We start from the raw sequence: 24,612 nt of genomic DNA, 5'->3' as shown, positions 1-24,612 counted from the left end.
GCTGATTTCATTGCGATTTGCAAGACATCTGACATAGATTTCTATGCAAATCGCAACAAAAGTAGTGCATGCACTACTTTAAAAATCGGTGCAGCTCCGACCAAGTCGCAACTGCACTGATATGACCGCTGTAATAGTGGCCAATAGGGTGTGACTTGAAATACAATTTGCAAGTCGCATGGCATGCAAATTGCATGCTAAGTCACACCCGATGTGACTGGGGTGTTACTGGCCTTTCTTTCCCCTAACCACCTCTACTCCAAAGGTAGTACGGACAGGTGGAGGTAGAGTTGTCTCCACCTCTTTTCAGTTCCCAGGAGAAAAAAATTATTTTAGGTATGGAGGAGCTTTTGACTCAGAAGCTCTGTCACATGGGGAGAGTACATAGCACTTTGTAAGCCAAGATTTCAGTAACTCCTAATGATTACTGCATACATGTCATATCACTATAATGGAGTACAGGGGAGCTGGGATATACATACTGTATACATGTCATATCACTATAATGGAGTACAGGGGAGCTGCGATATACATTACTGAGTAATGTATATCCCAGCTCCCCTATACTCCATTATAGTGATATGACATGTATACAGTAATGTATATCCCAGCTCCCCTGTAATCCATTATAGTGATATGACATGTATACAGTAATGTATATCCCAGCTCCCCTGTACTCCATTATAGTGATATGACATGTATACAGTAATGATTACTGTATACATGTCATATCACTATAATGGAGTACAGGGGAGCTGGGATATACATTACTATATACAGTTTTAAATCTTGGACTCTTTATTCTAAAGAAAAATGTAATTTCATAAGCTTTAAGGGGGTGTGGTTGGGGACAGGGCTGGGGGCGTGGTTGGGGAGGGACAGGGGTGGGGTTGGAGGTGGACCTGGGCAAGGTTGGGTGGGGCAACTGATGGAGAGTAAGGCTTGTGACTGCAGCAACCTAAGAAATTTGCTAATAAAAAAAAATAAATCTTTCTAAAAACTAAGAAAACATTTTTCTTCTCTCAGAGTAGAGGTGTCATCCATTTTCCTAGGACACTACCAAAAAATAAAGACATAATGGGAGTGGAAAGGGTTATACTGGACTGTCCATACAGCTTTGTTTTGCTAGTGTCCAATCCCCTGAAAGTAGCAGCACAACCCAAATGAACCTGAATACTTATCCTCTGTATTGTAATGTACAGCTAAGAAACTGGGTTTTCCAAAGTTAGGAACAGATTACTTAACTTCGCTGTTGGTGAGACACTACAGGGGGTCTAAATTCCCATGCAGAACTGCACTGTGAAAAAAAACTGTTCTAATAAGCTGAAACATGGTGTAGACAGCAGGAACCAGATGAATTTTGATCAGTGAGTGGGCTTTCCTGCTCAACAGAGGTCAATTGTATAATTGATTTCCGTTGTAGGGACACATTAGAAGATTTTTGCTGATCAGAGTATGACAGCTGCAGTTCCCACGTTCAGGACTAAATGTCCCGGTGGGAGGGATTCCTCCATCCACCTTGTTTGTGTGGATGGGAGAATATGTTAGTTGTTTTTCATGCAGCTTGCTGGCTTAACAGAAAAAAAAACATGTATGGCAAGCTAGAGCGCTATTAAAATGCAGAAAAAAAAAATCAAGCCTTCTTCCTTTCCCCTATAGGACTGTGATGTATGGCAGAACTATGTAAATCTCAGAACTGAATGGTCAGGGATACAAATCCTTTGGAAGCTCTCTTAAATGTATTTTATTTATTTAGTCTAGCTCATTTTCAGCTTTAAGCCCTGGATCACTTTACTGCAGCTTCAGGTGCGACATGCAATTTATGAATCGCACCTGAAGTTGCATCTAATGTAAATACATTAGATGCAACTTCAGGTGCGATTCATAAATTGCATGTCGCACCTGAAGCTGCAGTAAAGTGATTGTGTATCAATCACATTGATACACAATCACAATCACAATAAAGTGATTGTGTATCTATGGCACTGTCTTAATTACTTAATTAACAACTTTAATACAATTTAACTTTCATAGTCTATAAGGTTTATGGCACTGAAATTGTACCTGTGTCTATATCAGTGCTACTTTGAAATTGCGATTTAAATGGGATCAAATCGCACCACTTTGAAATAGCATTTGGAGTGAACCAGGGCTAAGCGTCACTGTACTCTCTTATTCAGAATCTTCTTGAGCTTAGTGCCCCAAATGTAAAAAAAAAAAAAAAAGAACTGTGGCTAAAATTATAAAGATAAATCGTACATCAGGTGTACTTACCAATTTTGACTTTTTTTTTTTACACTAAAAGTTCACACTCTTAAAATATATTAATATCATTTAAAGTAACATTGTACTTACTGTCATTTTGTCCCTCCTTTTTTAGCATCTGCACTGCACAAACATATTTCTTAAGCTGAACTTTCAATACTTCATTTTCCCTGTAATACAAAATGCCATAACTAATCATCCAGATATACAATTTATATATTTATATACTATCTAAAAATAATATTCGGTGTTTGTGCAACATGCTGCCAACAGTACCAAACAGCTTAACTCACATGAACTCAGTATGATCAGCTGCAATAGACATCTCCATCGTTACCCAAGTTTTCATAAATCAGACCATTTTCAGCTAAGTGTTAAGGTGGTGTGAGCTGGGGATATGTAGCAGGTACAAAGCTCCCTGGGGTGAGCACACTTTCCGTCACAAATTCCAGTCCAGTGATGTAGTGACAAACAGTGCAGTAGTTTTTGGTGTGATTTACAAATCTATTTACAAATGCTTTACAGTGTTCCACAAAATAAACAAGGCAATTTTACAGCTTCCACAACCCTTGCAACTTGCACAAACACACTTTGTCTGGGGGTCTCTAAAAGTGTACAAAAGGAGCCTGGGAGCTGTGTAAACTCTGAATAGTTCTTTTCCAGGCTCCCTTTGAGATACTTAGCTACATACAACTCCCCCTTGTTTCAACCCCAGGGTTTTAACACCTGTAGCCTAACCAGAGTGAACCCGGGACAGGGCATCTACATTTCCCATCTTAGCCCCTGCTCTGTGTTTTACTGTGAAGGAATAATCCTGTAGAGCTACAAACCACCGATTCACTCATCAATTTCTCTCTTTCTGGGAAAACCTAGAGAACTCTGAGAGTCCTCTGAACTCACATTGTCTGTGTCAGTCAAGGATTCTGGCTTCTCCTCTGATTCAGTTGCTGTGACTGAGTCTGGGTGATCCTACAGTTCCCAAAACATAGGGAGATCTCTATCAATTACGGCACTGCACTATGGACTAAGTGGGGTACAACTCTGCCCAAATGAGTACCTAGGTCAATTTCCTAGGTCACAGTGCGTAGATCAGTTTCAAACTTTACAGTTGCTATAGGATACTTGTGGGTACATGTACACAAATTACAGCAATTTTTCTAGCATGAAAATTCACAGATTCAATCATATCAGCTTTAACATTCAATAGGTTTTATTGAAATTTTCAAGATAAAGAACATACAAGGGAGACACATGTGGAGTATGCAATGGACAATTGTGGGCGCACAGTTATTACATTATAAGACAGATACTTACTCCAATGTGGGGTAGTGCAGGAAGGAGGTAGGGGAGTGAAGATGGAAGGGAGGGGGAGCAGGAGAGGAGGGTGAGATGAGAAGGGAGGGAAGAAAGGTAAACAACAAACAGAAAAAAAATGATGACCAACAAATACCAAGCAAGAGTGCAATATAGTACAAGTCATCAAGATAATACCATACATTTGGGGTGTTTAGCCATACCAACCATTTAGAATAATATTTAGTATAATTTAAAATTTGTATGAACAAGTAATATTTCACATTGAAGATTTAAATCATTTATTGTATTGGTCAAGGAAGGTTGGGTAAGGGAGTTCCACAATCTGGTGATGTTTGTCTTTCTGGGAGGAGCAAATGGATAATAATTGACGTAGCGTAAGGTGGGAGTTTCTTCACTCCAATGTGCAGTAGGGCAAAGGCAGGGATGGGTGGAATTGGTGTGCCTACTATGTCAGACCTTAACTACTTGCCAACCGCAGATAGTCGAATGACGGCTACACTGCGGCCAGCCAGTTCTGGGAGGATATATGACGGCATATGAAGTCCTCCCAGAACGCACTCTCCTTCGCGCCCCCCGGGGCGCGCACCCGGTGATCTCCATGATCGCTATGTCCTACAAACATAGCTGATCACGTGATGTGGTAAAAGGCCAATCATAGCGGCCTTTTACCACATGATCAGCCGTGTCCAATGACACGCTGATCACCGGGAAATGCAATTGCTGGTTCTCGGCTGCACTTTCCTCATGCTGTCAGAGCGTGAGGAAAGTACTTCCGAGAACCGGCAGTTGTCAGAGCAGGGATCGGCACCGATCATCAGGGCACTGATGATCAGTGCCCTGATGATCGGTGCCCAGCAGCGCCACCCACCAGTTCAGCCCACCTGTGCCCAGCAGTGCCGCCCATCAGCTCTGCCCACCTGTGCCCATCAGTGCACCCATCTGTGCCCAGCAGTGTGCCCAGCAGTGCCACCTACCTGTGCCCAGAAGTGCCATCTACCTGTGCCCAGCAGTGCCACCCACCTGTGCCCACCCACCTGTGCCCACCAGTGCCATCCACCTGTGCCTACCAGTGCCACCCACCAGTGCCCATCAATGCAGCCCTGCAGTGCTGCCAGTCAGTGCCACCAGTCAGTGCCCAGCGGTTGTGCCAGTCAGTGCCCAGCAGTTGCGCCAGTCAATGAGCAGTGACGCCAGTCAGTGCCCAGCAGTGATGCCAGTCAGTGCCACCTATCAGTGCTGTCTATCAGTACCCATCATCAGTGCCACCTATCAGTGCTGCCTATCCGTGACACCTCATTAGTGCTGCCTATCAGTGCCACCTATCTGTGCCACCTCATTAGTGCTGCCTATCAGTGCGCCTATCAGTGCCCTTCAGTGCTGCCTATCAGTGCCCATCAGTGCTGCCTCATCAACGCACATCAGTGAAGGAGAAAAATTACCTGTTTGAAAAATTTTATAATAGAAACAAAGAAACTTTTTTTTTTGCACACTTTTTGTTTATAGCGCAAAAAGTAAAGTGCCCAGTGGCAATTAAATACCACCAAAAGAAAGCTCTATTTGTGAGAAAAAAAATGATAAAAATTTCATAAGGGTACAATCTTGCATGACCGCACAATTGTCAATCAAATTGCGACAGCGCTGAAAGCTGAAAATTGGCCTGGTAAAGAAGGGGGTATAAGTGCCCAGTAGGCAAGTGGTTAAAGAAAATATTTGTTGTCAATAAGAGTAGGAGGGATTTACAGAACCATAATATGTGGGAAACAGAGCCAATTTCTCCACACTGCCTCCAACAGCTCGAAGACTGAGTGGTATAGATTTTAGACCATTTATAGGGGGTTAAGATACCAGCGGTGGACAGTTCCCATTGGTTTGAGCAGTGCAAAGCTGTGTAAGTAGTAGAAAAGGCCTTCAGCCACATGAGGTCAGAAAACATCTCACCCAGCTCTGATTCCCAATTACACTGTTCTTGTTAAAAAGGTAGCACTTCTATTGTTCAAAAGGGAGTAGAATAAGAAGATCCCTTTTCTGTAATAATTTATTCTAGTAAAGAACTGATGGGTAGGATGTGGAATTATTACCTCCAGTGGCATTTTAGAGGAGTGGAGAAAGTGACAGATTCGAGTATAAGTAAAGGCATCTGTGCACTTTAGGGAGTATTCGTTTTGTATAGAGATCAAAGTGTTTTAATGTTCAATTGAAGTGCACATCATGTCTCCCTGGCATGAAGCAGACTGGATCCAAGTGGATCAAGGATGGGAGAAATGGAAGTAATCTGCAAGCAATTGCTTTTGCAAAGATTTTAATGTCAGTGTTTAGTAATAATATAGGTCTATAATTGTTAGGGTATGAGGGTTCTTTCCTGGGTTTAGATATTGTTGTAATAACAGATTGCAACATCTCCTTTGAGAGCGAGCCAGAGGATGCAGCATGATTGAAGAGGGATGCTAAGTGATGAGAGTGCAAGTCAACAAAATGCTTTTAGTATTCATTAATAAAAGCATCACAGCTAGGTGACTTGTTGTTTGACAAGGTTTTAATTGCTGTTCTAATTTCTGAGGCGTGAATGGCTGGGAAAGAGGCTTTAACTGTGTATATTAACCGATTGTTAAAAAACCTCTATAGAGGAGGCAATTGGTCGTGGAGTTGAGGGGTCCTGTTGGAGGTTATAGTGTCTCCCTCCAGTGGGGTCACAGAAACAGGAAGTCTCCTTCCAGCGAGGTCACAGAAACAGGAAGTCTCCCTCCAGCGGGGTCACAGAAACATGAAGTCTCCCTCACAGAAACCGGAAGTCTCCCTGCAGCACGGTCACAGAAACCGGAGCTCACCCTACAGCGGGGTCACAGAAACTGGAACTCACCCTCCAGTGGGGTCACAGAAACCGCAACTCACCCTCCAGTGGGGTCACAGGAAAAAAGTCCCGCTACTAGGGTCACAGTACAGGACATCTCCCTCCAGTGGGGGCCACAGTCTCACTCAATTAGTGTCATGGAAAAACAAAGTGAGGGGAAGACTCCTTCCAGTGGTGTCACAGAAAAAGGAAGTCTTCTTCTAATGGAGTCACAGGGTCAGCACGTGAGGGGAAGTCTCCCTCCTGTGGGGGTCACATAAACAGGAAGTTTCCATCCAGTGAAGTCACAGGGTCAGGCAGTGAGAGGAAGTCATCCTCCAGTGGGGCTCACACAAACAGGAAGTTTCCCTCCAGTGGGGAGTCAAAGAAACAGAAAGCCTCCCTCCAATGGGGTTACAGAAACAGGAGGTCTCCCTTCAAAGGGGGTCACAGAAACAGGAAGCCTACCTCCAATGAGGTCACAGAAAGAGGAAGTCTTTCTCCAGAGGTGTCACAGGGACAGGAAGTGATGGGAAGTCTCTCCAGTGGGGTCACAGGGTCAGGAAGTGAGGGGAAGTCTCCCTCCAGTGGGGTCACAAACAGGAAATCTCCCTCTAGGGAGGTCACAGAGTTAGGCAGTGTGGGGAAGTCTCCCTCCAGTGAGGAGTCACAGGAAAAGGAGGTCTCTCTCCAGAGGGAAGTCACAGAAACATGAAGCCTTCCTCCAGTGGGGTCACAGAAAAAGGAAGTCTCTCTCCAGTGAGGTCACAGAAACAGGAAGTCACCCTCTAGTGGGGTCACAGAAACAGGAAGTCACCCTCCAGTGGGGTCAAAGGGTCAGTAAGTGAGCGGAAGTCTAACTCCAGTGAGGGTCATATAAACAGGAAGTCTCCCTCGATTAGTGTCACAGTAATACAAAACAAGGGGAATACTCCCTGCTCTGGTGTCAAAGAAACAGGAAGTCTTTATCCAGTGGTGTCATAGGAACAGGAAGTGAGGGGAAGTCTCCCTCCAGTAATATCAAAGAAACAGGAGGTCTCTCTCCAGTGGGAAGTCACAGAAACAGGAGGTCTCTTTCCAGTGGGAGTCACAGAAACAGGAGGTCTCTCTCCAGTGGGAAATCACAGAAACAGGAAGTCACCCTCCAGTGGGGTCAAAGAAACAGGAAGTCACCCTCCATTGGGGTCACAGAAATAGGAAGTCACCCTCCAGTGGGGCCACAGAAATAGGAAGTCACACTCCAGTGGGATAAAAGGGTCAGTAAGTGAGGGGGAAGTCTCACTCCAGTGGGGGTCATATAAACAAGAAGTCTCCCTCGATTGGTGCCACAGTAACACATAGCGAGGGGAAGACTCCCTGCAGTGGTGTCACAGAAACAGGAAGTCTCTCTCCAGTGGTGTCACAGGGACAGGAAGTGAGGGGAAGTCTCCCTCCAGTAAGGTCACAGAAACAGGAGGTCTCTCTCCAGTGGGAATTCACAGAAACAAAGTCTCCCTTCAGCGGGGTCACAGAAACAGGAAGTATCTCTCCATTGGTGTCACAGGGACAGAAAGTGAGGGGAAGTCTCCCTCCAGTAGGGTCACAGGAGGTCTCCTTTCACTGGGGTCACAGAAAAAATTCACCCTCCAGTGGAGTCACAGAAACAGGAAGTCCCCCCCTCCCAGTGGTGTCACATTGAAATGACTTGACGGGAAGGGCTCCCTCCAGTGGGGTCACAGGGTTAGGATGTGAGGGGAAGTCTCCCTTCAGTGGTGTCACAAACATAAAAAAGAAAAGTGACGGCAGAAAAAGACAGAGTGGCCCATCGAGTCTGTCACTTTTTTTTTTTTTTTTTTTTTTTTGGGGGGGGGGGGGATTTGTTTGTTTTTTTTGTTAACTTTTGTGTCTGAGTATAGATCTATGTTTGTCCCAAACATGTTTGAAGCTATTTACTGTTGACTGGCTCACTACCTCTGCTGGAAGTTTATTTCAAGCATGGACTACACTTTCAGTAAAATAGTACTTCCTGAGATTAGTTTTGAACTTTACTCCAGTTAGTTTAAGGTCCCCGCGTTCTTGATTTTGGCTTTAGGTTGAAAATACTGCCCTCCTGAACCTTATTCACCCCCTTGATAAATTTAAAGGTTTCACTCATGTATCCCCATTCCCCTCTTTCTTCCAGATTGTACATATTAAGTTCCTGAGGGCTCTTGATCCCCCAGACCTTTCACCATTTTTGTTACCTATCTCTGGACTCGTTCTATCTTATCAATATCTTTTTGTGAGTGAGGTCTCCAGAACTGGACACAGTGTTCTAAATGAGGTCTAACTAAAGATCTATATAGGGGAATCAGGACCTCCTTCCTCCTGCTGGTGACCCCTCTAGTGATGCATCCTAGAATTCTATTTGCTTTCCCTGCTGCCTGGTCACAATGTTTGCTCATTTTGCAATCATCTTATATAAGTACCCCCCAGTCCTTTTCCTCTGAAGTGCTTGCCAACACTGTACCCCCAATATTGTACTCTCTCAAGGGATTCCTTTTCCCTAGGTGCATTATTTTACATTTAGAAACATTGAACTGCAATTTCCACTTTTTTGACCAATCTTCCAGCAATGCTAAATCATGTTCCATGTTACAAACACCTCAAGGTATATCAACCCTATTGCACACCTTTGTGTCATCAGCAAATAAACATACCTCACCCAACAAACTTTTAGTTATATTACTTACATATAGGTTAAATAGAACAGAACCTAGTACAGAGCCTTGTGGTGACTGGTCTCTTTTCAGAGTGAATCCCATTTACAAACCACACTTTGGTATCTATCCTTTAGCCAGCTGCATATCCACTGAACCACCCAAAGGCTAAGTCCTAGCTTGTACAACTTTTGTATTAGATCATTATGTGGAACTGTATCAAATGCCTTGCTTAAATCAAGGTATGCTATGTCCACAGCACCACTCTGGTCCAAAATATCAGATTAGTCTGATATGATCTGCCTTCAGTAAAGCCATGCTGCTTTGGATCCAGCAAGTAGTGTGTTTTTAAGTGATCAATGATCCTTTTCAGGAGTGATTCCATTAACTTGACTACAACTGATGTTAAACTCACTGGCCTGTAATTGCCAGCTTCTACCTTGCTGCCCTTCTTGTGGACAGGTACAATATTACCTGTCCACCAGTCATGGGGAACTTCTTCTGTTAGAAGAGATTGATCTGTTAGAAGAGATTGATTGATCAGGGTCCATTGCTTTAATAATCTTTAACCGAGCCAGTTCCTCTGCTGCCCCTGTCCCTGGAAATCTTAAAAATGATCCATCATTACTAGAACCAATATGATTTTCCAATTTATTATTGTTAGTATAATTTATTTCTGAGAAGACTAAACAAAAGTAATTGTTAAAGTCGTTTGCCACATCCAGGTCTCCCTAAAGATAAATGTGCGCAGTTTTCATTTTAGTGATCCCATCGTATTTTTTCTATCACTAGTGTACCTAAAAAAGGTTTTATCTCCTTTCTTAATAGATTTAGCAATTTCCTCCACTTTCTGTGCTTTGGCAGTGCTGATAATGTGTGTGGCCTTCTTTTGTCTATACTTATACTTTTCCCTGTCAGCTACACCTCCTGTTTCCTTGAATCTCCTATATGCTGATTTTTTTTTACATACTATCCTACTTATCACTTTAGTGAACCATATTGTTTTTTTTCTTCCTTTTATTCTTACTAACCTGCCTGACATAATCTAGTTGCCTCCAGGATGGTAGACAGTAACAGTGCCCACTGATTACTTACTCCTACCATTTTACTCCAACCAAATGGACTGGCGCCAAATGGACTATTTAAAAGGTGCCTCTGCCTGTGCTGAGTGCTGACTGGTCGTCCCCATTTCCTGCTCGTTCCTGTGTGATTTCCTTGTTGCTGACCCGACTTGTTCCTGACCTGACTCTGATTACTCCTGCTTGATACTGGTTCCTGACTTTGATTCTGCTCCTGACTTTGGCTTGCTTCTGATTTGGTACCTCACTGTCCTCCCGTTGATGACCCTGGCTATTCCTTTGACACTGCTCCTGTCTCCCATCCCAGCTTCCTGCCTTGCTCTGGTGCACACCTGGCGACCTACCATACCAGCTCTGCATATTACTACTGTGCCTCAATCGGAGGTTCATCAGTCTTCCAAGGTCACCAACCGCAAGAGCTGAAAACAACATCTGCTGGCGCTCTTGTCCCCCTGGTCTCTCTGTTCTTCCACCCCCAGTGGGGTCAGGGATAGTGACACAAGTGAGGCTGACCTCGTCATTCCAGTCTCCTATCAGGTATGTGACAGTACAAGTCAGCCAATGATGGAGTCTGAAAGGGAGGCCTCTGCAATGGGGGACATCTGTCAATCAATCTCTGCCTTGTCTTACTTGGTGCAGAGTTTGCAAAGAAACCTTGAGTATCTGGAGAACCAACTACCAACCAAGTCTAATGTCTCCACAGCCATGGGTCCCTCTGCAGTCTCAGATATAACTACTCAGACAGAGCTCAGTATGACTCATGGAACTTCTCCTCTACCGGAACCCCGGGTGCCAATACCTGAGTTATTCACGGGAGACCGCAGGAAGTTCCGAACCTTTCGAAACTCTTGTGAGCTATATTTTTCTCTGCTCCCAAGAATCTTTGCATCACAAAGCACCAAAGTGGGATTCATTATTTCACTCCTTCAGAATGAACCCCAATTCTGGGCACACCACCTTCGTGAGCAACATGATCCTGCTCTGACTTCAATAGAATCTTTTTTCTCAGCGATGTCACAACTTTACGCTGATCCCTTCCATCGTCACACTGCAGACTCTATGCTTAGCAAGCTAAAGCAGGGCCCAAGGCCTATAGAGAAATATGTCACCGAGTTCCATATATGGAGTTCTGACACTCAATGGAATGAGTCTGCTCTCCGCTTTCAGTTTCGCCTTGGCCTCTCTAACACCCTGAAAGATGAGCTTGCCCGAGTTGGGGTACCAACCAGGCTAGAGGACCTGATAAACCTTGCCATTCACATTGACCGATGGATCCGGGAAAGGCGGGATGAAAAAACTAACAGGGGTGTCTTGATATGCTCAGAGATGGAGACTCCTGTTCCCTCAACCACTGATGTCACATCAGACTGTTGTGGTGGTTTATGTAAGGATATATATTATTTATAAAGGGCGTGTCCCTTTCCCTTAGATGAAATATTACAGTGCCTCCAGCCGTTAAAATACGGCAAATATTTAGTAAACCAATAATTTGGACACCTTGATAATTTGATCACCACTTATTATTATACCTTGAATTCTTTTAGCCAATATGATTTCGTACCATACACACAAAATTTGCCTTATAATAGATAAATATAAAAATTTATTTATGTACAAAAATTATATATATATTAACACAAAACACAAAAGACTGGTGATAAATGAATATTGGTACACACAATCAAAAATATATCCTACCAATGTAAGACACACTAATAATGTCTCTAACTAATTACATCAATCACAAATTTAAATGATATGATATTTATTAAATTTATTAATAATTAATAATTTCGAATATCTCAAAGGTTATATTCTTACATGCCGTGGCCATAGGCTTGCAAGAAGTAAGCCCTTGATATATGATACTCTGGTTATTAATATTCAATAAATTATGAAATATGGAAAAATTTATAATATGGCAATAAACAATTTTTTTAACAGTAACACAGTATCTGACTACATATATCTAACTATCCAATATTGTTGTAATACACTAAGGTAATTTTATGATTCTACACAACAGAGAAAGTAATTAATACAAATCAAATAAACATCTCACCACACCCGGACGTCAGACTAGGCAACTCTCCCGTGGATTTAGCTGGCAGTGGAACGCCTTTAGACTGATATATAGGCAAGTGAGAGATTCAATAGGGGAGAATGTAGGAAGTTATAAGTTTAGAGGTTTAAAGTTTTAGGAAGTTTGAAAAGATGGAAGAGTAGTTATTTCAGCAGAGATCTTCTTCAGATGTCAGGTCTTTCCATGAGGTCTTTATGAGGGTTTTTCTTCTTTTCATGAGGTTTTTTTTTCATGTTACAGCACATGGGCTTTTTATATCCACTAGTCCATTGTTCTAAGATACCTTCCCACCAGGCTTCCTGATTGGCTAGTTGAGAAATGTGTGTACATAAGCTATTTCTCACCTGCCCGCCAGGTGGCGGTCATGTATCACAGAACAATGTGAGCATTTGAGATGACTCATACCTTGGGTGGAATCTTCAGGTAATTTCAGGAATAAAATATACGGCTCTATCCAGATATAGCAGTGATCATACCTATGATATTCTAAATAGGGACCATGGAATATAGGTGTATATTCGGTTATTCCTCCTTGAAGTATCATCCTGTTTGTTTCTTGATAAGACATGTAACTAATGCTAGTTTATAATACATCTTACTTCCCATCATCTCAATACTCAAGTTAGTGATATATAGTTCCCATTGCTGAGTATTTAGTGGTGTTTAAAGTCTATGACATCTTATTCATAATCTGTTTTTGTAGTACATTTTTGTAATGATATACAGTGAACTTTTAAACTTAAATGTCCTGAATTTCACCCCTTGGTTTCAGCATCAACATTTCCTCTGTTGTAGGGAAAAAATCTCTGTTTGCCTAGCCCTTGTATCGGACTCATAGTAAACAATTGTTAATGCTTTCACCCTTGGTGAACAATAGTAGATAGTAATAGTTTCAGAGGTTTGTTGGTTCATCACACTCTACAGGTTTTGGTTAAGCTTCCAAACAGTTGAGTTCCCGTCTCATTATTGTTGAAATGTTTACAAGTCAGAGTCCTATGTGTTTGACTTTCTGTAGATGCATTCTTCTCACTTCCATATACAAATAGTCCTTGTTGACAGTTCAAACATCCCATTGTCTTGGAAAAGTCTTAATTCCCTGTTCTCTTCATTTCTTTAACTAGAATTCTTGAAGGTTTAACCAAGACAAAATTAACTCTTAACATCCGGTTCTGCTGAGCTGTTTACTATATAACATTATGTCTTGATAAAAGTCATATTTTTGACATGATTCCAAAAGCCCACAACAAAATCCCCCTTTGTTTTTTGGGGTATAGGCACGCGTAGAGGGGTGTCTGTATCGAAAAACATGAGTGAGGCTTTTGGCTAGAGTGATTGTTCGTCTTCTCCGGTGAAGGGAATGAAATAATTAAAAAAAAAATTTCCGATAATAAAATGGCAGCGGTAATGCTGGTTGTTCCTCAACTTGACTCGGCGTCTTTAGATGGACACTTCCGATGACGATCCTGGTCTTGTGATGAGGCCGGCCTGGCCTGGCACATCCACCTTGGGGTCCATGGGTCCTCCGCACGACAGGTCTCTTAGACGGTCTCCTAGGCGGGTCTTTTCCTCTGGACTGGCCCTTGGTGGCCTGGGACATCAGGTTATCGTCTCCGGATCGATCTCTGGCATCTGGTCTTTCCCACAGGACATTATAGCTTCCTTCTAGGGTCCGGTCATTGACACCTCCGATCGCCGGTCTGGTCATAGTCTGGGCCTTCCTTTCTAAATTATTAAAATGAACAGTTTGAGTAATGGATATACATAAAATTATATTACCGGATCCTGTAAGGCAAAATATGAATTATATGTTTAAAGGAAGTTTAAGAATGATCTCAATATCTCCAGATAGGAATTGGTGGGTTTAGTCTTCCAACAACTGCAATTGAGACTTCGGATGGCAAGTACGTAATTGGTTGATGTGCACCCATCTATCACTGATTTCACCATGCCGGGCAACCTGCAATTTATATGCGACCGGAGAGATTTTATCAATGATAGAGAACGGACCTTTCCAAGATGGAAGGAATTTCCGTTCTTTGATCTGGTCTCTTGCAAAGTTGTATAGATAGACCTTGTCACCAATCTCATATTCCTTCTTGGAGGTCTTGAGATCATAGTATGTCTTAGCACTAGTTGCAGCTCTTTCCAAATTTCGCTGGGCAAAGGCAAAAGCATATTGCAGATGTTTACGTAAATCCTCTATGTACTGGTGTGTGGTGGTAGCATTGATCAAATTTTGATCTGTAGTGCGATACAATAAGTGCTGGGGCAGTACCATCCGTCTACCTGTCATCAGTTCAAAAGATGACATTTTTGTAACTGTATTCGGAGTAGCCCTCAACGCCATCAGGACCAGCGGGAGTTTGACATCCCAATCTTTACCTGTTTCCTTAACAAATTTCTTAAGGACATTAACGATGGTCTGATTGTATCGTTCTACACCACCACTAGAGGCTGGCCGATAGGCGATATGCAATTTCCTTTTAACCCCCAAAATTTTCCACAATTTGGCCATCACTTCGCTAGTGAAGTGCGATCCTCTATCAGACTCTATCCTCTGAGGTAAACCAAAACGAGAAAATACATGATTTATTAGCAATGCAGCACATGTCTCGGAGCTATTATTTGGTGCTGGTATACATTCGACATACTTGGTGAATAAACATGTAACTGTTAACATATACCGATTTCCTCGTGAAGATTTTGTTACTGGCCCAATAAAATCCATCTGAAGGTCTGACCAAGGCATACATATCCCCCTCTTCTGGAGAGGTGCTCTGTGAGTTGGCTTGGTAGGTTGAAATTGGGGACATATTAGGCAACCTTGGCAGTATTCCTTCACATCACGTAACATATGAGGCCAGTAGGCATAATCCCGCAGGATCTCATACGTGATCTTCTCTCCACGATGACCGGAAGTGGGAGCATCATGGGCATGCTGTAGCATCAAACCTCTAAATTTAAGTGGGACGACCCATTGTTGTACGCCACCCTTTGAGGTTCGTATCAACAATCCCTGGTATAAAGAGAATTGGGATTTGGATTTCATTAAGATACGTAAATCCTCCTTCCCACTATATACTTCCTTATTTATGGGATTTTGGTTGGGATCTTCTATATGACTATAAAACAAGCCAATTATTGGGTCTTCTTTTTGGGCAGTAATTAAATCCTCACTAGGAGAATCGTGACTCCACTGTATTGCATTCGGATCACCAGCTGTTCTGGCCTGTTGCCTGGTGACAGCTTCAATCTGTACGGTACCTAAAAATTGGTCAATGTCTATCAGTTCACCGGTGATTGCCCCTCCCTTGGCTAGAGAATCGGCCAGATCGTTCCCTTCTTTCTCGGCACCTAGAACCTTGGAGTGGCCCTTGGTCTTCTTGAAGTGCAGGGTGAGATCATTGGACCTTACCAGTTCATCGATGTGACAAAAAAGCTTACCATGTTTCACGGGTTTGTGATTACTCTTGTTCATGTTGTTTCGCTTCCACCTAGGGAAATACTCCACAAAACTATTCCTGACATAATTGGAATCGGTTATGATGGCACACTCTTTAATGTTGAACTCTATAGCCATCTCAACTGCTCTAAGAATTGCAGTAAGTTCAGCAACCTGACTGCTTTTTTGTCCAAGTTTGTATCCCACAGAAATTGGGGTGACACCTTGGGTCCAAACGATTCCAATACCTGCCACTAGTTGGAGCTGTTCCCCATCCTTGTGATGAAAAGCACAACCATCCACATATACACACGGCAGCTGTTTACAGTATTCTTCATCGTAAACCTTGTAGGGAGAGAACAGTTGTTCTTCCAGAAAGTCAGTGTCCGGGGCCTCCATAACAGGCGTAGTTGCGGAACAATCATGGAGCTCGGCTAGGCCCTGGGCTACTGGACTTTCCTTGTTCTGTTTGTACCGAATTTCAAGAGGCCACCCTTGCAAAGACAAAGTCCAAGCAGTGATGCGGCTATTAGACACATTTCCTCCCTTGATACGTTCACTCTTTAAATACTGTAAAGGCTGGTGTGCCGTTTCAACAATGATTCTCTCTCCCTGAATGTAACTGCGAAAATTCTGTAATGCCCACACGGTGGACAATAGAGCTTTTTCACAGTCACTGAACTTTACTTCAACCGGGGACAAAGTTTTACTGGCATAGGCAATCACCTTACTGACATCATCACGTTTCTGGTAAAGAACAGAACTCATACTTACCTGCGTAAACCCTGTCTCTAGATAGAAATTTTTACCCCCTTCGGGATATCCGAGACACGGCGCTTGTGTGAGACGTTCCTTTAATTCCTTCATGGCGTCCTCCTGTTTCTTACCCCACGACCATTCGACATCCTTCTTCAGTAGGTGAAGCAGTGGCTTGCTTATCTCGGCGTAATTGTCAATAAACTTACGCGAGTAGTTTACCATACCTAGGAATGATCTCAATTCTTTAAGGTTAGTAGGGACTTTACAGTTCAGAACCGCCTCAACTTTCTTCTTTTGTGGGTTCAAACCTTCAGCAGTAACTTCATGGCCTAGGAAGTTTACCTTCGTGCGACACCACTGGGCTTTTTGTAAGGACAGTTTAACTCCTGCTGCTTTTAATTGGCCCAGGACATGCCGAAGTTCTGTAATATGTTTGGTCATATCAGTACTTTTGATCAGGATATCGTCCACATATGCCAACGTCCCCCTTTCGAAGGCGTCTGGCATGGCCTTGTGCATGAACACAGCAAATTCATGTCCGGAATTTATGAATCCGAAAGGCATTCGTACCCAACAATATTGTCGATTCCCAAAACTGAAGGCCAGTTTGTATTGGTCTTCCTCACTCACCTTTATGGTCCAATACCCCTGTGCACAATCCAAAGCTGTGAAAACTTGGGATCCTTGGAGCTGGGCGAGACACTGGTCTATGTATGGGACAGGCCATCCTGACATGTACACACGTTTGTTTAGCTGACGGAGATCAGCGCATAAACGCCATTGTCCATTGGGTTTTAAAATACCCAGGATCGGGTGGTTGTAGGAGCTGTGGATGGGCCTAATTATACCCCTTTCATGTAACTTCCTGATAATCTCAGCTAGAGATTCATAGGAAGCTAATGGTAACCTATACTGTCTTACGAATACTGGTGGGGCATCTGGATCTGTTTGGATCCTAGCGATGTGTAGGTCAGTAGTCCCACAATCGTAAGAATCCTTGGCAAAGATCTCTTGGAATTCAAGGAGAAGCTCTCGGAGCAATTGTCGGTCGAGATCACTGGCACACGCGTCGGCGAGGGCCACCATCTCTTCCACTAACTCCTTGAATCCAGGAAAGCTTTCCGGCTGACCTATCTCATATGCCTCTTCAAGTTTCGTGGTGAGGTCATTGGGTATGTGATGTGTGTGTGTGTTCTCCTGCCATCCAGGTTCTTTGGGGTACTCTTGTTCTTTGATTGGGTGATCAAAGACAATTGATGTCTCTTCGATTCGACAGGTGCCATCTTTAGAATCGAATGGATAAATGGACTCTATGGTGAAAATACCCTCTGGTAATGAATGGAATGTTTGTTCAATTAATTGTTCCTCCGACAAATATTCATCGGGGATGAGTCCAATCACCTGGTTAGTAACCCCAAAGGTATAATATTCAGTCTCTACCGCTAGACCAATAAGGGTCTCTTTGGGTAAGACGATGTCCTGATTGGACAGATTATGTACGTAAATGTACATCGGGGATTGATGTGTGTTAACTAGGGGCGTGTGTGTAATGTTCAGTCCCTCCCCCTGCATTTTATGGGAGAGGCATACTAATGCATCTGACCCCTTCAGTCTATGTCCCTTTTTAACTTGGATGGGGAGTATGAAATTATTTATGCCCTTAGGAATTGTAATCTTTTGGGCTACCTGGACTTCAACAGCATAAGGCATCTGTTGCTGGGATTTTAAAGCTAAGTCCAGATTTTGGTATTTTTCGGGGTCCCCCTTTAGTCGACTCCATAAACAGTCATTAATTAGGTCGACTTGCATTGCAAAGCGATGTAATATATCGTTGCCAAAATCAATTTTAGTTTGGGAATTATCCAAGACTAGGAACACATGGGCGGCTGTTTTGTTTCCTACAGTGACGTTTAAGAGACACCTAGCCATTGAATTGTGATCATCAGAGTCATCAAGGGAGTCTGAAATCCAATGACGCTGAGGTGTGGAGAAACGGATCATTTCCATTTCGGTCAGGTGTTTTATCAACCCATGGCTTACAAAGCTGTGTTCCTGTCTCAAATCTAGTTTGGCATATTTTGACCTATTAAGACCATTTATCCGGATGGGGATAAACAAGTCGCTGTTAACCCTTTCAATACCTGTCAAGAATTGGGTGTGATCTCCCCCTTTTCTTGGTTTATCCTCCTGATGAAAAGATATCGTAAGGATGTCATCTTGGAGGGAAATATCTTTGATTTTATCTTGGGGAATTCTAAAAATGTGTTCCTCATCTCTTCTGATAGGGTTACAGTCATCAGGTTTGATAACCGTTACATCAGGAAGTTGGCTGTTCCTGAAATGGATTTCTAATGATCCAGGCCTTTCTTCCACCAGGTGGCAGTGTTGTCGGGAATGGGGAGTTTTAAGTTTCCCATATTTAATTGGGGTATTTACCTGTGACCACAGGACTTGGTTCACACAATCAACTATGGTGTTCAGCCTTTTTAGGAAGTCCATCCCAATTATCATGTGGTGCTGTGATATGCTAGCAATGATGATGGGGTGTCTCAGTTCCTTATTACCCAGTTTCAGTTTCAGCCAGGCGGTACCCATGACTTGTAAAGGGTCTCCACCTACACCAATCAATGAGCTGTCAAAACTTTTAAGTCTCGGCTTGGTGGGCATGACATTCGCCACTTTGTCAAAATGCTCCTGTGACATGATGGTTGCTTGGGATCCAGTGTCTATTAAGCCGACAATCGAAAGATCACTGGCATCCTGCACCTGCACCGTGGCATAATATCTCCCATCAGATTCAGTCAGCTCACACATGAAATTAGTGTGGTTGAAGATCTGTGGGCCCTTCAATAACATATGACTGGCTCTTATCTCACCGCATGTGGTGGACACATTACCCTTATCCTCCCTGGTGGGATTCTTGGACTGTCTCAAGACAGAAGCACAACTAGAAGTTGGTGCTCCGTCTGGCTTGTCAATCCCGACGACTTCCGATGCCGCGACTATATTAGGGGCAATAGATGGACACTGAAAAACAGGAGAATCATTAATAACCAACAACTGGTCCCCCTTTGCCTGAGAACTAGCTTCTCCATTAGTAGGCGTGTCAGGGACGGGGCACACATCTCCTGTCATTTGACTCAGTGTCCTCCCCTGTTGGTTTAAGGCTTGGTTGCCTGTTAATTCTGTGACCCTTGGTTGGTCACAGGAGCTGCTCCTAAAAAAGGATTGGATGGAAATTGAGTGACAAGCCTGTCCATCTGTTCAGCCATTTTGCTGACCTGTGCCTCTATTTGTCCAATACGCTCAGAGGAGTCATTCTGTTGATTCTCCCTCTTCTTATACTTGCGCTTGTATTTTGGACGAGACTGGTAATGAGACTCAGAGTCAGAACTACTGCTCTGGTCCCGACGCCATTGTTCTCTCTGAGGTTTTGGGGTCTCCCTGTTATTAAAGGGAGCCTGGGGTACTGTATCCCCCCTTTGAGCCTGAGGGTGTTCTTGGCGTGGAGGAAATCTTTGGAAATCGGAGTTTTTATTAAAATTGGGATTCTTATTGTAATTATGGTTCCTGTTGAAATTGGGGTTCCCATAAAAATTCCCATGTTGGTTTTGGCGAGGATAATAGAACCTCTGAGGATACCATTGCCTCCTTTGATTTTCATCACTGTACTGGCCCTTACCATACTTTTTATTCTTCTCACTTCCACTACCGTAGTTCCCTGGCTTTTGTCTATCCTTTCTCACCCACTGGTTTTGGGGTGCAAAGTTTTGAACCTCCTTCACTTGCTGGGCTTGAGGTACAAATCTAGGGGAACCATTGGTTTTACCCCCACGGACTACTTCCGCATATGATTTCTTCTCTGCCTGCAAATTTGGATTTGGAGGGGAAACGGTAGTGGCTGCTACTATCTTGGGGCTATTTTTGGGTTCTCTTTTTATCCCGCCCTCACTGGACTGTTGGATCGAGAATAAATAGTCACTCTCTCTCACCAACCAATCAAGAGAGCATCCCTTTCTGTAATCCTTTGCAAGTCCCAATTTTATGTAAGCAGGTAATGCTTCATAGAATAGTGTCTTGAATTCTGGCTGGTTAGGATTGGGATCCTTTTCAGCCAGGAAATAGGCATTTCTGGGGACAGCCAGAAATTCTGCAGGGCTTTGGTGAGGACCACACTTTAAATTGTAGGCCGCAGCCTTGGCAGAGGTTACAGTTTTATAAGGCCCAAATTCCATGTGGCACTTATGTTTAACCTCTCTCCAGGACTGATTGGAATAGGCCCTCAAGGTCTCAAAGAATTGCCGGTATTTCTCCTCAAACACCCATGGCAGCAATTCTATTTTGGTGTGGTCATCTCTAATGCCCAGAATCTCTAACGTCTGTTCATATGTTTTCATGTGTTCGGTGATTTCAAGGGACCCTTTCTTAGAAAACATAGGAACAGTGTCCTTCAGGAACTTAATGACCTTTGGGGTGTCATATCTCCTGAATGACCCCTGGGATTTCCCTTCCTGCCTATATGAAACCTCATATCTTTCTTCAGAGCGCTCTGGAGTGTATCTTGAAAGCTTAGGAGGTGACCTATATTCTGACCCTGACTCACTATCAGATACTTCGCTGTGATGCGGGTATCTCCGCTCATCAGCCTCTGGCTTGACTGGGTTGGTCCGTCTTTGGACCCCAGAATTTATTTGGGCCGTCAACCTTATAATCTGCTCCTCCAGAGTTTTCTGCTCAGATTTTATCAAGGTAAGTTCTGACTGGTCATGCTTATCCCCTGGGTGAACTTTAATTTTGACAGGAGATAACCTCTCTGATCTGAAGTACTTCACCTCATCTTTTAAGTCCTGATACTTCTCTTGAAGTTGTTTTAATTCCTGAAAGTTTCTTTCATATAGGTCCTGAGCACTTCGAAAGTCTCCGACCAATCTATCATAATGTTTCTCGGATTCGTCTAAACGAACACCGGCATGACCAAGCTTCCCTTTCAAAGACTCAATGTCCTGATTTTTGCTTTCTAACAAGAGGCGGGCCTCTGACAACTCTTCCCTTAGAATCCTGGTCTGCTGGGCAGCTCCAGCGGTCATGAACCATAACATGGGCCAAGCTTCTAGGAGAAGTCTGTCACGGCCTCTATCACTTTCTGCTCCAGCAAATGCCATTAAAAACCCAACAACCTGGCCCTTTTGGTTAAACAGGTCCTCAAAGGTGCCCATGGCCTGCTCTTTCTCTTCATCCACAAATTCATTATTGCTATCCCCCAAATTCAATTTCTTGCGGAGATAATTTATTACTTCATTTTCAACATACTTCTGCCAAGCACCGGCAGCTTTCCGAGCTGGCTTCATAACTTCCTGCTCAATGCCTTGAGCCGCCATATTTTCCTCGTTATGCTTGGAAGAGGTGGATCCGTGATTACTGGATGCCATTTTGATACAAAATATATGTTTGATAACGTGTACAAATATACAATCACCAGTGCGTTTTGTGTTATGGTACGATTTCTATGGATCTCAGCAGTGCCTCCAAATTTATGTTGTGGTGGTTTATGTAAGGATATATATTATTTATAAAGGGCGTGTCCCTTTCCCTTAGATGAAATATTACAGTGCCTCCAGCCGTTAAAATACGGCAAATATTTAGTAAACCAATAATTTGGACACCTTGATAATTTGATCACCACTTATTATTATACCTTGAATTCTTTTAGCCAATATGATTTCGTACCATACACACAAAATTTGCCTTATAATAGATAAATATAAAAATTTATTTATGTACAAAAATTATATATATATTAACACAAAACACAAAAGACTGGTGATAAATGAATATTGGTACACACAATCAAAAATATATCCTACCAATGTAAGACACACTAATAATGTCTCTAACTAATTACATCAATCACAAATTTAAATGATATGATATTTATTAAATTTATTAATAATTAATAATTTCGAATATCTCAAAGGTTATATTCTTACATGCCGTGGCCATAGGCTTGCAAGAAGTAAGCCCTTGATATATGATACTCTGGTTATTAATATTCAATAAATTATGAAATATGGAAAAATTTATAATATGGCAATAAACAATTTTTTTAACAGTAACACAGTATCTGACTACATATATCTAACTATCCAATATTGTTGTAATACACTAAGGTAATTTTATGATTCTACACAACAGAGAAAGTAATTAATACAAATCAAATAAACATCTCACCACACCCGGACGTCAGACTAGGCAACTCTCCCGTGGATTTAGCTGGCAGTGGAACGCCTTTAGACTGATATATAGGCAAGTGAGAGATTCAATAGGGGAGAATGTAGGAAGTTATAAGTTTAGAGGTTTAAAGTTTTAGGAAGTTTGAAAAGATGGAAGAGTAGTTATTTCAGCAGAGATCTTCTTCAGATGTCAGGTCTTTCCATGAGGTCTTTATGAGGGTTTTTCTTCTTTTCATGAGGTTTTTTTTTCATGTTACAGCACATGGGCTTTTTATATCCACTAGTCCATTGTTCTAAGATACCTTCCCACCAGGCTTCCTGATTGGCTAGTTGAGAAATGTGTGTACATAAGCTATTTCTCACCTGCCCGCCAGGTGGCGGTCATGTATCACAGAACAATGTGAGCATTTGAGATGACTCATACCTTGGGTGGAATCTTCAGGTAATTTCAGGAATAAAATATACGGCTCTATCCAGATATAGCAGTGATCATACCTATGATATTCTAAATAGGGACCATGGAATATAGGTGTATATTCGGTTATTCCTCCTTGAAGTATCATCCTGTTTGTTTCTTGATAAGACATGTAACTAATGCTAGTTTATAATACATCTTACTTCCCATCATCTCAATACTCAAGTTAGTGATATATAGTTCCCATTGCTGAGTATTTAGTGGTGTTTAAAGTCTATGACATCTTATTCATAATCTGTTTTTGTAGTACATTTTTGTAATGATATACAGTGAACTTTTAAACTTAAATGTCCTGAATTTCACCCCTTGGTTTCAGCATCAACATTTCCTCTGTTGTAGGGAAAAAATCTCTGTTTGCCTAGCCCTTGTATCGGACTCATAGTAAACAATTGTTAATGCTTTCACCCTTGGTGAACAATAGTAGATAGTAATAGTTTCAGAGGTTTGTTGGTTCATCACACTCTACAGGTTTTGGTTAAGCTTCCAAACAGTTGAGTTCCCGTCTCATTATTGTTGAAATGTTTACAAGTCAGAGTCCTATGTGTTTGACTTTCTGTAGATGCATTCTTCTCACTTCCATATACAAATAGTCCTTGTTGACAGTTCAAACATCCCATTGTCTTGGAAAAGTCTTAATTCCCTGTTCTCTTCATTTCTTTAACTAGAATTCTTGAAGGTTTAACCAAGACAAAATTAACTCTTAACATCCGGTTCTGCTGAGCTGTTTACTATATAACATTATGTCTTGATAAAAGTCATATTTTTGACATGATTCCAAAAGCCCACAACAAGACATACTCCCCAGTAAAAGAAGGCATCATAATTCTCCTAGAAGGAGCTTCTGGAGACCACCGTTATCCTCTGCTGAACGTCTTCGACGACAAAACTCCAACCTCTGTCTCTACTGTGGTGATGCAGGTCACTATGTACTGACATGTCCAGTGAGACCTCATAAGTCTTCTCCTAGCTGGTTCCATATGATGCACCCCCTAGGAACAAGTCTGGCAGAATGGTATCAGGTTCAGATGGTACAATTGGGTCATGAAACATACGTGAGAGTGCAGCGGGCTTACCGTTCTTTGATCCTGGACGGTATGTCAAGTGAAACACAAAGCGGGAGAAGAACAGTGCCCATCTTGCCTGTCGTGGCCTTAGGCATTTTGCAGTTCTCAAGTACTCTTGGTTCTTGTGATCCGTAAAAATGAGAATAGGATGGGAGGCTCCCTCCAGCAAGTACCGCCATTCCTCAAGGGCTGCCTTGATGGCTAACAGCTCTCTGTCTCCCACATCATAATTCCTTTTGGAGGAGCTTAACTTTCTAGAGAAGAAAGCAACAGGGTGAAGAAGGGATTTGAGTCCCTGTCGTTGTGACAATATAGCTCCAACAGCATTTTCAGAAGCGTCTACTTCAAGGACAAAGGCTAAGGCAGGATCTGGGTGCTTTAGGATAGGAGCAG

At 42.6% G+C, this 24,612-nt stretch overlaps 1 protein-coding gene across 2 annotated transcripts in view; it reads right to left on the bottom strand.

The window, feature by feature from the left end:
• SNX29 (sorting nexin 29) overlaps positions 1-24,612 on the bottom strand; it is a 1,801,773-nt gene that overhangs the window by 945,445 nt on the left and 831,716 nt on the right. For both annotated transcript variants that reach the window (XM_089669411.1, XM_089669412.1), the window contains exon 14: positions 2,356-2,435. In XM_089669411.1, coding sequence (XP_089525537.1) covers positions 2,356-2,435 — 80 coding nt within the window. The remainder of the gene's footprint in view (positions 1-2,355; positions 2,436-24,612) is intronic.

This window comes from Staurois parvus, unplaced genomic scaffold, assembly GCF_062004578.1.
Source record: "Staurois parvus isolate SC_StPar_1 unplaced genomic scaffold, SC_StPar_1.0 ptg000075l, whole genome shotgun sequence".
NCBI lineage: Eukaryota > Metazoa > Chordata > Amphibia > Anura > Ranidae > Staurois > Staurois parvus.
Note: the sequence above shows the minus strand (reverse complement) of the source record. Positions and strands in the feature narration are given on the sequence as shown.